A 17980-nucleotide genomic window follows, 5' to 3' on the forward strand; every position below is an offset into this window, starting at 1 on the left:
GATATCATGCACGCTCCTCCTTCCAAGTGTTTTCTTCCGGTGTAAAGGTTTTTGTTTTTTTTATACGCACATTTTCTCTGTCTTTGCCGGTATCTACGTTTTGCGTTGTGGAATGTCAAAAAGAGTGTTTCCAGGTAAAATAAAAGTTGCACGGGACTCTTGATAGGGAGGTAATGGTTCTACGGGGCTAAGCGGGATTTGGATGGTTTTCTGGGTCGTCTGTTCTGGTGGAAGATGAGAATGTTTGTGAATGCAGTTATTTTGTCCTTTTCTTATTTAAAAGCTCTGCACGATGTCGGAAATATATAGTGCGAGTAGTAGCTCCACTGATATTTAACCCTTGGAATTTTCAATTTTCAACTTGCTTATCTTATTGCCCCTCGCCGGTTTAAAACCGGAATCTCACGAAGTTAACAAGGAATCTTAATAACCATGCGTTTTGTTTTTCTTTTGAAAAGATGGAGGTCTTTAAAAGAGAAACCCCGTGTAAGACAGAGAGCAATCAAATGTATAATCTACTTGGACGTTAAAGCCAAGAACTGTCCATCAAAGTATCCTAGAGTTACCGAAAGATAATAAAAGATATGCATAAACTAAACAATTGGTGAACAAGATATTTTCTGAATTAAAACGAATAAGTGTAATACAATTTAGAGCGCAGATTTAAGCATGCTCAGCCAGAAACAAATTCCAAAAAGATAAGCAGGATTTATTTCCTAGTAAATATTTTTAAGCGTTGCAAAATCCTTAAAAGAGTCCCTTATGAATTATTATTTACGTTTGATAGTGGTTGAGTCTTTGCTTAAGATATTACTGCAAATGCTAGACATGCCATTTGAAAGATTATACGTAGATTTGTAGACCAAGGAGAAAGCACCAAAGCTCATAGGTGAGCAGCTTCAAATGTGCAGTGAATGCAAGTATGAATAAATGGTGCTTATGTTTGGAATAATCATCTACCCATTTCAAAATAAACTTACATAATTAGTAATAGTTGATATATCAGAAGCACTAGCACTTAAACTTATATACTGCTTCACATTGCTTTACAGCGCTTTCTAAGGGTTTACAGAGTCAGCATATTGCCCCCAACAATCTGGGTCCTCATTTTGCTAACCACAGAAGGATGGAAGGATGGGTCAACCTTGAGTTGGCCAGGTTTGAATTGCTGGCAGTCGGTAGAATTAGCCTATAATACTGCATTCTAACCACTGTGCCATCACAGCTCAATAATTTAGATGATACTATCTAAATGTGGTGACACGGTGGCTCAGTGGCTTAGACGCTGAGCTTGTCAGTAGAAAGGTTGGCAGTTCAGTGGTTCGAATCCCTAGTGCTGTGTAATGGGGTGAGCTCCTGTTATTTGTCCCAGCTTCTGACAACCTAGCAGTTTGAAAGCACGTAAAAAAGGCAAGTAGAAAAATAGGGACCACCTTTGGTGGGAAGGTAACAGCGTTCCATGAGCCTTTGGCGTTGAGTCATGCCAGCCACATGACCATGGAGACGTCTTCGGACAGCGCTGGCTCTTCGGCTTTGAAACGGAGATGAGCACCGCCCCCTAGAGTTGGGAACGACGACTAGCACATATGTGCGAGGGGAACCTTTACCTTTATCTTACCTTACTATCTAAATATTTTTAAGTTCTCAGAGACAGAGATTTTTTAATTTAATTTTTCTCCAAAACATAGAGTGGTGACCTTCACACTAAGCAAACAAATGTATAGTGAAATCAATGAGGGCTATTAAAATATTGCGGTATGGGCTCCTTTTCATGGCCTGCTACTAAGATTCCTAGCTCTTCCCTATTCTAACTCAAAAATGTGACAACATCATTTTCTCCTGCCTCCTCTTCTTTTCTTTTTAGCTGGGTAATGTCTTTTCATTCCGGGCGTGGGTGCCCGCGAGGCCGAGGAGGAGCTACTGTTCGTCCTTCGTCACAAACCTTTCGCCCCCAAAACTTGAGACAGTTACATCCTCAGCAGTCTTCAATGCAGTATCAGTATGATCAGCAACCTGCAACCACCTCCATCTATGCGAACCCTTCAACTCCAAACTATGTCCCTCCTAGGCCAGATTTTGTCCCGTATCCCCCACCAATCCCCCCTTCGCCTCAAAGTTCAATCACCCAATGTCCTCCCCGACCTCCTTTTTCAGGCCCTCAAATGAGGCAGACCTTCCCGCTTCCTCCTTGTTTTCCCCCAGCTCCTCCCCCCGTCCCAAATCCTGGTAATCCTCCTGTTCTAGCCAATGCAACTGGACAAAACACCTTCCCTTACATGATGCCTCCTCCATCCATACCACATCCTGTGCCTCCACCGGTAATGCCTCAACAGGTAAATTACCAGCCCACGTATTCTCCAGGATACTCCCAGCAGACCTTCTCACCTCCTAACTTTAATAACTACCAACACAGTGCAAACTCTTATCAAAGCAACAGTGGTAGCGCTAATAGCGGTGGTAGCACCAGCAGTAACTTCCGGCATCCGAATGAATACCTGGTAGAAAAATCTCAGACTGACCGGAGGTCTCCAGAGAGGGGTAAATATTATGACGAACATCGCAATCGGGATCACAGCCACGGACATGGGGATCGGCATCGGTCCACTAACCATGGGGACCGGCGGGATCGTGGGAGGAGCCCAGATCACCGGCGGGCAGAAAGTAGTCATCATAGATCGGATTATGTCAGAGGAAGAACCCCACCGCGCCATCGGAGTTATGAATGGTACAGGTAATCTGGATTATCTGTGGTGCTATTCTTCTTTTCCGCCTTGCTTTTTATTGGGACTCAGGACACACATGGTAGTTCTGCTAATTGTGGGAAACCACAGGTAGCCTTTGACTTACAATGGTTCAAAGTAACCAAGGTACTGAAAATAGTGACATATGACCATTTTTCACACTTAATGACTCTTGCAGGATCCCCATGGGCACGTGATCAAAATTCAGACGCTTGGCAAGGGACTCATTTTTGCAGTTGCAGTGTTCTGGGGTCGTGTGATCACCTTTGCTGATCTTTCTGCCAAGCCAAGTCAATGGGGAAGCCAGATTCGCATAACAACCATTTTACTAACTTAACAACTCCGGTGATTCACTTAACAACTGTGACAAGGAAGGTTGTAAAATGGGGCAAAATTCACTTAACAAATGTCATCTTCAGCAACAGAAATTTTGAGTTCCACTGTGGTTGTAAGTTGAGGACTACCTGTAGTTCAGACTTTGTAGTTTACAGAGGAATGACTTCCTATTTGGTGCTTTTTTTTCTTTTTTTTTTGAACCTCACGGATATCTGGATACATACAAGTTTGCATTTGTTGGTGGGTAACGCTCGGTTGACAATATTGACAGGCTTCTAAATATAATACTAACTTGAATGATCAGTGGAAGTAGACAGAATAACAGTTGGAAGGGACCTTGGAGGTCTTCTAGTCCAACCCCCTGCTCAGGCAGGGAAACCCTCTACCATTTTAGGCAAATCATTGTCCAATCTCTTCTTAAAAACCTCCAGTGTTGGAGCATCCACAACCTCTGGAGGCAAGTCGTTCCACTGCTTAATTGTCCTGTCAGGAAATTTCTCCTTAGTTTTAGGTTGGTTCTCTGCTTGATTAATTTCCATCCATTGCTTCTTGCCCTGCCTTCAGATGTGTGGGGGAATAGTTTGACCCATTCTTCAATACAAAAAATTTAAAAAAAAACTTATTTCCATAAAAAAGAGAGACGACAGGAAACATAAGCACATTTTTTTGACGTCTAAGATATTACCAATATTGCTAACACTTTTGCAGTTGTCAAAATATTCTTAAGTAAGCACATTCTCTTTAAATTCAGATGCAACTGTTTCCACTGTTGCATCCTCAACAGCTATTTTTCTTGACTTTGTTTCCTTTGTGATCGTCGAAAGGCAGAATATCCCAGAAATTCAGAGCTAACTGAGGAGTAAGGAGTAAAGAGAAGAGAGCTTTTCTTTGCTTCTCCTCATAAATGATGCTGGGAACATTCAGTAAAGAGGGGATGGTTCATGTCACCACGTCGTCTTGTCTTCCTGTTTTATTTTTAGTTCCAAATTCTCAGACGTTTTAAAGTTCTATATACTACTGTATAGAAATAGGTGAGTAGAACCCGTTGGTAATTTGGGTGGCTTGCTTTCTCCTGGATAAGTATCTGCATTATCTTTCTCCCATTTGCCCTCTTTGGTGCTCTTAATGATACCCATGCCCATTGTAAATTACGATCGGTTTTTAAAAAATGTAAGAAATTTTACCAAGTACCCAATTCTCATGAACGTTTGGTGTCCTCATATAAAATCTTCACCATCTGTTGAAATGTAGTCATTTTTGTAAAGTTTGGGGAGATTTTTTTATTGGTGGGTACCCATAATCTCATGCAAGATCACATAATCGCACCTGTTCCTTGAAAAGGCTGCTGTTGATCCTTGTGTTGTATTAGAGCAGAGCTGAGAATAAAGCAGCAATTCTTACTTCTTCTGAGGCTTCGTAAGTCATCGTCGTTATCAGCCATTCAATCATGTCTGACCCTTAGCCATTCTACGGATCTGCACTCTCCATGCCCCTCTGTCTTGCACTGCTTCCTTCAGATCCACCATGGTCATCCCAGTGCCATCTTTTAGAATAGAATAGAATAGAATAGAATAGAATAGAATAGAATAGAATAGAATAGAATAGAATAGAATTTTTTATTGGCCAAGTGTAATTGGACACACAAGGAATTTGTCTTGGTGCATATGCTCTTAGTGTACATGAAAGAAAAGATACGTTCATCAAGGTACAACATTTACAACACAAATGATGGTCAATATATCAATATAAATCATAAGGATTGCCAGCAACAAAGTTACAGTCATACAGTCGTAAGTGGAAAGAGATTAGCAATAGCCCTTAGACTTGTATACCGCTTCATGGTGCTTTATACTCCTCTCTAAGCGGTTTACAGAGTCAGCATATTGCCCCCAACAATCTGGGTCCTCATTTTAACAACCTCGGAAGGATAGAAGGCTGAGTCAACCCTGAGCCAGTGAGATTCGAACTCCTGGCAGTGAGCTAGCCTGCATTACTGCATTCTAACCACTGTGCTCACTATAGTTTGGCTTTTTTGTTTAAAAAAAAAAGCCAAACTTTTTTGTTCCTGGTTGAAAACCTATGAGTGTGAACAGGTTAAGGAAGAAAAGCAAGGTTTCTAGCAGATGTTACACCATAAGGGGAGAAGCGATGGTATGCCTTGCACTATGGAGCTTTTAGGTTGATAATCTATTCACTTCTGGTTCTCACCATGTATTTTGGGACCTGAATGTTTCTACACACTGAGAATTGTATTTATTTTTAACATTCTTAAAGGGAACATCAAAGGGACAGGCACAGGCATCGGGATAGTCGACGGTCGCCGTCTACAGAAAAGTCCTATAGGAAAGACCACAAAAGAACAGGAAGGTAAGATGCTTGACTCTTAAAAAGCTGTAGGAATTTAGCACCCACCCCCCTCCTACAAGAATGAAATATTTTAGAAAATACTTAAAAGGCAGAATATATTTCCCTGGATGAGAAATGAAGAAACATGTTTTAAAGACAAAGCAGCTTCCTGACTCCCCCCCCCACCTTTGTCAATGGGCAATTAAGGCTTCAGCCAAGCTCACTCAATCCCCCCACCTTTGTCAATGACCGTCATTTGCAACACAATAAAACAGAAACTCACCACATGGCAAGGCTCAGGCAAGCTTGAGGGACAACCTACAAGGCTAGCTAAGACTCCCACCCCCTGGGAGTCTGACAACCAATCAGGATACTCTTCCTGTGCCCCAGAAAGTTCAAAGCTCAGAAAAAGCATAAAACCAGGGAGCACACAGGATCTCAGCCCTTTTCTGTTCAGGATCTCAAGCCATGTGATCCTGACCACCATTAAACCATCTTTCCAAGCAGCCTCCATGTTTCCAATGTCTTTGTCCCCACTTGGAACTGAACCCAGATGGATATTTCTTCCAACAAAGCTATAGCCAGTTCTCATTTAACAACCACAACTGAGGCCAGAATTTTGGTCGTAAGTTGTCATGGTTAAGTGAGTCGCTTGCAAGATCTGATTTGATCTTCTGACTGTTTTTATGATGGTCATAAATTGACCCAGTTGTTAAGCAAATTACATGATTGTTAAATGAAGCAGAATTTGGAAATAGGCAAAAAACACCGCAAATCGTGGTCACAGGATCACAGAGCACTGCAACTGGTTGTAAATGAGAGCTGGTTGTCAAGCACCTGAAATGCAATCATGTGACTGAGTGGGAGTGGAAGTCAAAACTTTAGGAACAGATTGTAGGTACTGTGTATGTAGGCCTTGGTTTATAATTGGGGCCAGAATTTCCATTGCACCTGGCTTCACAATCTTTTTGCCATTGTTGATAAGTGAAGGTCTGTAGCTGTTAGGTGAATCTGGCCTTCCCCCATTGACTTTGCTTGTTGGTCGCAAAGGACACTCGCGTGATCCCAGCTTGTTGTAACCATCACAAATATGTGCCAGTCCCCAAAACATCTGAATTCTGATCACATGACCTTGGGGATGCTGCTGTTGTGTCTTGTCCAATCTCACTTCAGCCGGGGTCGTCTTATCTGCTTCCGAACACGGAAGAAGAAATACCTCCAGCCCCCAGCTCTGGCTCCATGCCCAGGCAAATGGAGCAACTAGATCCCTCCCCCTCCTCCACAGCAGGTGAGCCTGAGGAAGGTTTATTACCAACAGCTGCCGACAGGAGTGACCCTCGCATCAGAAGATTGGATAGGCGGAGGCAACAGAAGGAAGGGAGGGGCAGGCCTGGATAAGTGCTGAGTCATGGAGCCACACCCCATGGCCTATATAAAGGATCTGCTTTCTGGCATTCTCTGAGTCAGGCAAAGTCTAAACATATCTTGCTGAAGTCACTTTCTGGTCTCCTGCCTGCCTTGAGGACTTTGCTAGTACTTTGGCAGAGCTGCAGAGGCACACCTGATTCGGATTTTCCTGACCCGGCCGTCAGCGGAGGAGTGGGACACGACATCTGCAATGGTTGTAAGCGTGAGGACTGCAAATCGCTCTTTTGTCAGCACCGTTGTAACTTTGAACAGCAGCTGAGTGAATAGTTGTAAATTGAGAGTCATCTGTGAGGATCATTGGGGGGGTCTGTGTAAGTTCAAATGGTTGAGTGGACTGTTGGTTTTTTTGTTTGTCTGTTTCTTTATTTTCACAATAAAGACCATCTCATGTGACCAAGTTTTTGGACTTCAGCTAGCATTTAACAATTTGCGCATCCATCTTGGTTAAGCGTAATGGATATGAAGCCAACATATCTGAATAGTTAGGTTAGACAAGGTAACATTAGTTTTGCCTTGTACTAGGAGAAGTGGTATAGTCAAAAGAAAACTGTTATGGTTGCCCTGGCTTTTATACTTTCCCTAACTCTTAAATACTTATACTTTGGAGGATATGATCAGGCATTTTGAAGTGGAATTAAATTTTATTTAATTGTTATTAATTAAATTTATCTTCCGTTTTTATTTTCTACACTTTGAGACAGTGTGCATCAGGGGTGTCAAACTCGCGGCCCACAGCCTAGATGCATCACTGGCTAGCAACGCCCATCCCTGGTTTACCAAAATGGGGGGAAATCGCGATACGTCACGTGATGTCGACGTGACGATGCAAGTTTGACAACCCTGGTGTATATAATACTACCACTTCCACCTCCCCCCCCCACAATAACAATTATGTGAAGTGAGTTGGGCTGTGAGAAAATGAGTGGCTCAAAGTCCCTTAGCTAGCTTTCATACCTATGTGCGGACTAGAACTCACAGTCTCCTGGTTTCTAATCCAGCACCTGAACTACTGCACTTAACTGGCTTTATGACATTCTGTCAGCACCCCGTTAACTGAAACACAGTTTGTCCCGAGATCTTACAACTACCTTTTTATGAGGCACTGATGCATTTACATGAGAACTGGAGTTAGTTTTGCTATTAAATGTGGACTTTTTTTGCTTCCTTCCCTTCTTGCGCAGTCAATCTCCCAGCCAGGACCAAAAGAGACCCCGTTGGGAAGAAGACAGGGAGCGGTGGTCAGAAAATGCCAACCGAGAGAAAAATTACACCTCCATCAAGGACAAAGAACCAGAAGAGGCTACAGGTGAAAAGAACGAGGAAGAAGATCAAGATCTATTGAAGCCTGTGTGGGTTCGTTGTACCCATTCGGAAAGCTACTATTCAAATGATCCCATGGATCAAGTGGTATGTACTCTGAGGAATTCTGGCAACCAATTACTTGGGTTATAGATAAAACTGACTGAAGAAGATCAGGTAATAATTCCTCCCCCCCTCCAGGACTTCTGCAGTTCTGTGAAGTCCCCATAAAACAGTTCTCTGAACTCACCATCAGGTTTCTCTGGAGTGTTGGGCTGTGCCTTTCAGAACATTACTCAAAATTGTGGTGATGGGACAGGTGCCTGATTTTTGGGCAATGTCATATTCTCTTCCACTTTCTCCCTACACACTATTTTGCTATGTTACAGGAAGAATCTCCCAGTTTCCCAGAGTCTTCTCATGGGCTGCAGAAAGGGAGGAAAAACAGATATGAAGTTTACTTTTCATAAGTAATCATACTTAATTTTAGGATCCAAGTCAATATAGATCTTTCCTTCCTCCTCTGAACTGCAGAATAAAATATAATACAATTTTTCATGGAACAACCATTCAGCCTGCCGTGATCTTAGAAAATCTCACCAAGAAAATAATATGGATTGGAATGTAAGACAAGCAAACAATATACTGCCAGAAAAAGTAGAAATATTCTTCGATATTCGATATCCTTAATCAAGGATTTGGGGGCTCAAATATATTGAACTGCCCAAGAAAAGCTGGATTTGAGTATCATCTCCATATTTGTCCTGGTTTAAACCAACATGGGATTGGCCAATTTAAAACCTTCCCTTTAAAATCTTTTTAAAAATTACAACTTTCCATTCTGTAATGTATATGTTCCCTTAATATTAATGCTGTAAAAAAATGAATTTTTTTTGCAACCAAATAGGACCAGCTATTGATATTTGAAAGAGAGAGAGGGAGGAGAGAGAGAGAGAGAGAGAGAGAGAGAGAGAGAGACTGACTTGTGAAAATTGGTGCCTGTTGCCATGTTATTTAGCTAAAGTTCTCCTATGCAACAATGCCAGTGTAACTCTGCAGAACTTTTGGCATACAGCATGCATTGGTTGGAGAAAATAGTTCCCTAGTTTCTAGTGAGGCAGTTGCTAAATGAGGACTACTTGTGATTACGAATGTTACATATCTTAAATTAGACTTTATATCAGCTAATGGAAGTAATTAAGGAACTGGTATTTGTATGTATACCAAGTAAATAAGATAGGGCAGGTGCATGGCTACAGAATTGCAGTTTTGAGACCAGCGGCATCTAGAATAATAATAAAAAAATACGCAGCTGTGTCGTATATTGGATTGCAATGTCAGTTATTAGAAGGACTTTTTTTTTCCATAGCAGGGAGGTGGTTGGCGAAAAGGTTTAACTAAAACTGTTTGATCTTCAGTAATATATAATGATTCTGGTATTTAATAGTAGGATGATAAGCAACTCTGAAAGCAGACTTCAATTTATCTCTGTGAAAGATCAATATTATTTATCAAAAGGCAGTTTTTAAAGCTTGAGGTTACAATTAAAAGTCAGGTGTATTTTTTAAAAAAAAACTCATCAGAGGTTAAAATATCCACATTGATTCTTTTTGTAAAATTGATTTAATGTTAACCTTGTAATTATAGTTTTACACTTGATCTGTATACCAATTTTGTGAACTGCTTTGAACATCACTTTTAGGAGAAATTTGGGATATCACTTTAAACATTGCATGGTATTTTTGTTTTTTTTAAGGTTTGCGGACATATAAACTAGGGATAGGCATAGAATAAAAATACACAGCCTAGTGCATTCCCCATTGTGTGCCTACTTACTATGTTATAATCTTCTCCTCTCATTCCTTCTGTCTGTGAGCAAGGATGCAAAGGGTCAGGCACAGGAGGCTTATTTTATTTAATTTTTAATTTTGTAATTATTTCATTTTATTTATTTTATTTATTTTAATCTGTCTTCATTGTTTTTATGAATAAAAATATGGTGGCGAACATTTACAATACTCCTTCTTTCTTCTATTTTCCCCACAGTAACAATTCTGTGAGGTGAATTGGGCTGAAAGAGAGTGACTGGTGAAAGTCACCCAGCCAGCTTTCAAAGTGGGACTAGAACTCATAATTTCCTGGCTTCTAGCCTGGTGTTAAACACCTGCCTGCAGAAATTGCTTATTTATTTTCCCCTTGCAGAGAGGAGGAAATTACAAGAGAGTAAGCAAGCATACAACAGGGTGGCACTGGCAGCCTTAAGCACCCTCAGCTAAAAGCTGGTGTATTCCCCATTGTGTGCTTCGTTACTCTCTTGTAATCCCCTTTTCTTCAATTTCTCTGCTCTGCAAAGGAAGAAAAAGAAAACAGGGCAATGAATATTGAGTGTAATGGTGAATACATGATTGGGGGATCATGTAACTGAGGGATAGCACTATTATAACTTTGAATGGTTTCTGAAAGAAGCAGTTGGTAAGTGGGGGCTTCCTGTATTGTATGCAGTCATGAAAGCCATTTTTGGATAAGGAAATTCTGCAGTCCTACCCATTAGTTATTGCCTTATGTTTGGTTGCAGCTTATTATAAATAGGGTTTTATGATTATTTCACAAAAGAACAATTTACACTCAAATTGCTTGCTGTTTACAGTTTGGAAATGCTTTTGCTGCTGTGCATGTTTATCTGGGAGGCACAAACCCACAGACAACAGATGATTTCTCATGTCCATCTGTATGGAGTAGAACGTTTTTCCACATTGTTATTACTCTGCATTAGTGATCAATGCTGAGGTGGATGTTAAGTATTACTCTGTGGTGGAATATCTATGTTTACATGGCAATACCAATATAAATTATTTGCATGAGGAGAGACAGTTTTTAAGTAGCTAGATTGCTTTCAGCAGATCCTTATCCTCTCAAAATAGCTGTAACTTTTCTGTTTTCTCATGGTTTCATTTGCAAGGGGGATTCCACAGTGGTGGGAACGAGCCGGCTCAGAGATTTATATGAAAAATTCGAAGAAGAGCTAGGAAAGCGTCAAGCAAAGGCCAAAGCTGCCAGGCCTCCATGGGAGCCACCTAAAACCAAATTAGATGAAGATGTAGGTGAGTGTCTAATGGGCAAAACCTACATGTTGCAGGAAGGTACTTTTTATTTTCTTGAAGGGGTAACCAAATTCGGCTTTCTTTAGGACCTCGAATCCTGTATTAAGTGTTCAGTTCTTCAACCTTTTTCTCCGTTGTGGGAAGCTGGAATAAAATAAGAAAGCCTATCATATCATCATCTTTGAAGACATTTCGCTTCTTATCTAAAAAGCTTCTTCAGCTTCTTGAATGAGAAGCGAAACATCTTCAAAGAAAAACCAGAAAGTCCAGTTACCTTTGAGATGACCATGACCTGGATGATTGAGAATCTACATAGATGATGACATCATCACCATCATTTTTATTTATACATTTTTATTCTACCTTTATTATTTTTATAAATAACTCAAGGTAGTGAACATACCTAATACTATTTCCTCCTCCTATTTTTCCTACAAAAAGTAACCCTGTGAGGTGGGCTAGAGAGTGGGTGACTGGCCCAATATCACTCATCCGGCTTTCATAATTAAGGTGGGACTAGAATTCTGACCTCATGGTCATGGTCTTAACCACTAAACCAAACTGGGTCTATATTGTACAGGTAGTCCTCGACTTACAACGGTTTGTTTAGTGACCAAAGTTACAACAGTATTGAAAAAAGTGACAAGACCGTTTTTCACACTTACGACCATTGCAGCCTCCCCATGGTCACATGATCAAAATTCAGATGCTTGGCAACTGACTCATATTTATGACAGTCACAATGGGGTCATGTGATCATCTTTGGTGACCTTCTGATGAGCAAAGTCAACAGGGAAACCAGATTCTCTTAACAAACATGTTTACTAACTTAACAGCTACAGTGTTTTGCTTTACAGCTGTGGCAAGAAAAGTCGTAAAATGGGGCAAAATTCACTTAACCAGTGTCTTACTTAGCAACAGAAATTTGGAGCACCATTGTGGTCTAAGTTGAGGACTACCTGTATCGCATTGTATTGCATTACATGATACATAATTATATTGTTTAGTCTGAGAAGATTGGAATGAAGTTTGCATTATTTTTCCCATGAGAGACCTATGCCATTGTATTCAGGAGGCTGTGGCAGATAAGGAGTGTCATATTTTGAAGAGAAGGTCATGGATCTTTGACTTTATTAAGATTTACATTCTTTCTGGAAGTAATTTTTGGAGGCCCAAGTGCCAGTGATGGGCAGAATCAGAACCAATAATATACAGACTTTTTCACTTGGAAAGATTATGTTTTTTTCTTTCTTTTCATGTCACCTCACGTTTAAGTGCGAAACCACAAGTTTTCTATTCCCATTTTTAACATTGGGAATTGCAGACATGAGCAACCTATTTCAAAGTCTTATTAGTTACAGTAGTAAAAATATTCTTTATTACAGATTTATATCAGAGAATAATACTTTTCATTTACATTTTGATAACATTTTTTATAGTGAATCTTTTAGCTTTTCAGAAAAATTCAATAATTAAATTCAACTTTTCACTTAGTAATCCAGTTAATAGAATTTATAAAACAGTCTTTTAGATGGATAATTATCTCTTGTTATTACAGCAGTTCTTTTTGAATTTTTTTCCTTAGTTAAATTGATTTTTAAAAAATCACTGTATGATTCATCCTATTTTTAACAGAGTCATTAAAACCAATTTTAATCTCACACTAACTTTCTGGTTTATTATTCCAACTATAACTTCTTTATTTTCTTTCATCCATTCCATTTATCCCATTCTCTACATGTCAGAACAGTTTTACAAAAGTTTGGATGCAAAGAAATAACTGATACTGAACCAGGAGCAAATGTGAATGAATTTTATGATAATCTGTCTATTTTAAGAGAGGCTACTAAAAACAAAGAAAGTATGCTTTATTTTTGATATCCTGTGGCTGGGCCTTTGGAGCGGTGTCTGCTTCATTTAATAGAAGCTTATTTAACATCTGCATGAAACTGCTGGATGAGATAATCTGCCAGTTTGGGGTTTGGTATCATCAATATGCTGATGATACTCAATTATATCTTTTTTACCTGATCTGGCCAAGATGTGCAATCAAGGTCCTATCACAGTGTCTGGAGGCTGGAGAAAAATCACCTTCAATTTACCATACCACACGTGCCATAGGTTCGCAATCACAGTGCTAGAGAGACTCTACATGGCCCTACATGGCATTATCCTGAGGGTCCACTTATCTCCCATGATTTCTGCCCAATTGGTAAAAGATGGTAGAGTTGGCGCACTTAACAATGTCGTTGTGTGCATTCAGAGCATCCCACCTTCTAGAATAAAATCCTTCCTGAAATCTGTGTGGCTCCTACTCCTCCCCACCCATATGGTTGTTGTCCCAAGCTTGGGGCTAGGGAGGATGGGACCCTTTCGTTGGGGGAACTTTTATACAAGTTCTTCATTGAGTGATCAGATGCCACCTTAGTTATTCTTATCCTATTGTGCTTTTCATTTGTTTTTGTCTTCATTTGTTTGATTTGGTGGGTTTCCCAGAGCCATCTCAGTCAGGGGCAATCAGATTTAATAAACAAACAAACAGTGAGTTTGGTGCGTTGTGTTGATTTGAAGGAAGCATTTGTTGGCCACCTCCTCTTCAATGACGCTCCACTTCTGGAACGAGGTGGAAGTCCATTGGTGGACCTTCGACTCGTGTAAGACTTCCAAGGACACAAATGAGGAGGCAATTTTCTTCATTTCCCATTTTATTTATTTGTTTGTTTGTTTGTCAACAAATACAAGAAAACAAGTAACAGAGTAGACATAGACATGGACACATGAAAATTTTTGGGCACAAAAAAAGAATATCAATTGGCAAAACATAGCCATAAACACATAGAATGATTAATTGGGAACAGTAGGACAGGGACGGTAGGCACACTGGTGCGCTTATGCACACCCCGTTAGGGACCTCTTAAGAAACATGAAAGGTATATGTTAGACAGTTTATGGTAAGAGATATGGGAATTAGAGAGACTAACAACAGGATCAGGTAGATTGTTCCAGTCATTTACTACTTTGTTGCAAAAGTCGTATTTCCTACAATTAAGATTAGAGCAAATTACATTGAGTTTAAATCTATTGATGGCCCTTGTATTATTATGGTTGAAATTAAAGTATTCATTTACAGGTAGAACGTTTTGGTAAATAATCTTACGAACTAAGTATAGGTCGAAACGTAGACGACGTAGTTCGAGGCTTTCTAGACCTAAGATTTCAAGCCTGGTGATATAGGGAATTTTAATTTTAATTTTAAATTTAAATTATTTTAAAATCGAGAGTTTTGTTCTCTCTTGATGCCTTCAGGGAGCTCCAGTGATTCTGAGTGTGACTCGGAAGATGACAGCTGTTCCAGCAGTTCTGACTCAGAGGTTTTCGACGTCATTGCTGAAATTAAACGGAAGAAGGCCCACCCTGATCGTCTGCATGAGGAGCTGTGGTACAATGATCCTGGACAGGTACTCCACTTGAGGAAAGAGGCGAAAGGCTGTATCCCAAGCCATTAGGAGCGAGATTTATTTTATGAGTGACTCATTTTGTTGCATTGGTTTCAGCCTCTCCAAGTTTATTTTTTTGCTTAGCTTGCTCTGTACAGGTAGTCCTCGACTTACAATAGTTTATTTAGGGGCCGTTTGAACTTATAATGGCACTGGGGAAAAAAACCTTACGACCATTTTTCACACTTACGACTATTTCAGTATCCTCATGGTCACGTGGTCAAAATTCAGACACTTGGCAACTGACTCATACTTACCACAGTTACAGTGTCCTGGGGTCATGTAATTCTCTCTTGCGACCTTCTGACAAGCAAAGGCAACAGGGAAGCTAGATTCACTTAACAGCCGTGTTAATAACACCTGCGGTGATTCACTTAACAACCGTGGCAGGAAAAGTAAAATGGAGCAAAACATACTTAACAAATATCTCACTTAGCAACGGAAATGTTGGGCTCCATTGTGGTCTTAAATTGAGGACTATCTGTACGTAACTGGGGTTATGGAGGAGCATTGTCACACTTATCAAGCTGGGGTAGTATTAAGTATTTCAGGTTCTGCTGGCCTGATAAATTGACCACTCTGGTACAAAATCAGCCTTGGCTTTACTGAAAGGCAGATTATTTTCTTGTTTGTTTATTTAAATAATTTCCCGCCTTTTTCTTTCAGTAGATAATAAGCAAATAATCTGCCGTTCAGTAAAGCAAATAGACTTCCAAAAGACATCTTCCAGGGAACTGGTACTCTTTAGTGGGGCTCCTTCAGAGAAAATTTGCAAAAGGGGTCTTTGCTTGTGGGAATCATGTGATTGTTGTTTGCTGTGATGTAGTTGTGAACCAGGTCCTTGAGTGCCTGAATCATGATCATGAAAATCATGTAACTGCCACAACTTTTAAGTCCAGTTGTAAGTACCCTCATTCAGGACTGTTGTAATTTTGAACAGTCGCTGAATCATGGTCGTGACTTGAGGACTATCTAGGATGGGGTGCCAAACACAAGGCCCGTGAGGTGGATCTGGCCCACAGGGTGGTGAGATCTGGCCTGTGGGCCTACCCTGGAAACAGTGAAGGACTGACCCGTGGTGCCTCTGCCAGTGAAAACGGAATTCGGGAGAGCCACATGAAGCCTTCCTAGGCTCCATTTTCACCTGCAGAGGCTTGTAGGAGGTCATCGTAACTGAAAACAGAGCCTTGAGTGATGTTGAGCTGGCCACACCCACCCTGGCCATGCCCACCCTGGCCACGCCCCCTTGCCCCTGATGCGGCGGTCAATGAAATCAAATTTGACACCGCTGATCCAGGATTAGAAATTAAGCCCAAGGAACCGAACAGGTTCAAGTATTAGACATGATTGCTAATGGAAAGCCTAAGGGTGTGGCAAATGTCAAAGATGAAGAGATCAAGAAAGTTTTTACAACAAAAGGTGTTCAATTCACTAGTTTTCAGGATTATTATTTCAGGATTATAGTTCTTTTTTTCCTTATGCTCGTTTTCCATTCACTTTGCTGGGAGATTAACCTATAGCTTAGATTTTTTTTTGTTTTGTTTACATTTATACCCCGCCCTTCTCCGAAGACTCAGGGCGGCTTACAGTGTATAGGGCAATAGTCTCATTCTATTTGTATATTTTTACAAAGTCAACTTATTGCCCCCCCCCAACAATCTGGGTCCTCATTTTACCTACCTTATAAAGGATGGAAGGCTGAGTCAACCTTGGGCCGGGCTTGAACCTGCAGTAATTGCAGGCTTTTGTGTTCTTAATAACAGGCCTTACCAGCCTGAGCTATCCGGCCCTTTATTTAGAATAACTGTATTGTCACTTTGAACATACACTGATTGGCATACATTAAAATGAAATTTTGTTGCATAGAGCTATCAAAGGGTCATCACCTGCAATATACACTACATAAACATGACAAAATTAGTGAATTAAATAAATAAATATAAAATTATGCGTATAGCCACATACCGACATATATTTTTATAAAGCTGCATGCAAAAATTTGGGCACTCCTGTCAAATTATCTATTTCAATGAATCTGTAAGTGAACAGAAGAGAACACAATCTATATGCCAGGTGTTCTTAATTTATTTGTGCCATGGACTGCTTCATAGAAAAATATATTTAAATGCATAAAATAAAACGTGTAGATATGGCTTGTATCACAAAGGAAACCACTTGTGCTTAAATTCAGCTATTAAAATATTAATGGCTTGTATGGTTATTTAGCTACAAAAGAACCTTTCAAATGCAAACTCTGTTCACCATTATCAATCCTGGTTTTAGAGGAAAATGTAGTTTACACGCTAAATGTATTTTTTAGGGTATAATAATTATTCTAGTGAGGTTGATTGAAGTTAAGCTTTTTTTGGAGTCTATGGGCATAAATTACTTGGTTGCATATATTCTTTATTAAATTGTAAGCTGAACTTCAGTTAAAACCTAGTGAAAATAAACTTGTTATATTTTTTCCCATCCAAGTTCACAGACCCCTAAAATTTAACATTGACCCCCAAATTTAAAACCCCTTACCTTACAGGAACAAAATTGAAACTGAAATGTAGCATCTTTTCGCCAGTTTGAATATTTATTTACAACTGATGTCCAATTGTTTACAGGTTAAAAGCATGACCTCAGTGACGTCCTTCTCTAGTTTCTTTTTCTGTTAATTTTTGTTTCTCCCACTTTTGTTTTCTTACATTTTTGTCCCCCAATTAGTGATTAAATCGAATTGGAACTTCTCAATTTAAATGGAAATTGATGACCTTGGCTTTTCTAAAAGCAAGTCAGGTAGAACAAGTCTGTTTACCTTAAAATCCCAAGATGGTTAATACTGCGCTAATCTAGAGAACACAATGGTTGTCAACAAACAAGAGCTAATGAAATAAATTGTGTTAGCTATCCTTTTTCATTTGATTGTATCCATGTATCAAGGCATCGCTGAATTGTGTATTGCCTTCATTTAATTTAAAACAAACACATGGTAAGATGGAAAGCACTTAAAATTGTTGGCGTATTGCTTTTGTGTCCTGAACCCAGCTTTGCAAATAATAGAGCTACAGTCTGCAGACATAAATTTAGAAAGATCAGCCACTTATATTGAAGAGAAATCATAGGCTTACTTACTCTTCTGATATAAAAGCAGCAATTTCAGTATCTTTCACACTTCCCCCTCTTCCGTTCTGAGAGCATCTTCTGAATTACTCTTGACACCTTGAATGAAACTTGAAAGATG

At 39.9% G+C, this 17980-nt stretch overlaps 1 protein-coding gene across 4 annotated transcripts in view; it reads left to right on the plus strand.

Moving 5' to 3' along the window:
• The first annotated feature begins 24 nt into the window (after window positions 1–24).
• DROSHA (drosha ribonuclease III) overlaps window positions 25–17980 on the plus strand; it is a 119729-nt gene continuing 101773 nt past the window's right edge. For 2 of the 4 annotated variants that reach the window (XM_058175250.1, XM_058175252.1), the window contains exons 1-6: window positions 25–134; window positions 1865–2731; window positions 5352–5444; window positions 8033–8258; window positions 11110–11251; window positions 14558–14709. In XM_058175250.1, the coding sequence (XP_058031233.1) occupies window positions 1872–2731; window positions 5352–5444; window positions 8033–8258; window positions 11110–11251; window positions 14558–14709 (1473 nt within the window). In that variant the 5' untranslated portion in view covers window positions 25–134; window positions 1865–1871. The remainder of the gene's footprint in view (window positions 135–1864; window positions 2732–5351; window positions 5445–8032; window positions 8259–11109; window positions 11252–14557; window positions 14710–17980) is intronic. The other 2 variants (XM_058175251.1, XM_058175253.1) reach the window with 2 other exon arrangements.

The sequence above is a fragment of the Ahaetulla prasina genome, chromosome 3 (genome assembly GCF_028640845.1).
Source record: "Ahaetulla prasina isolate Xishuangbanna chromosome 3, ASM2864084v1, whole genome shotgun sequence".
Taxonomy (NCBI): Eukaryota; Metazoa; Chordata; class Lepidosauria; order Squamata; family Colubridae; genus Ahaetulla; species Ahaetulla prasina.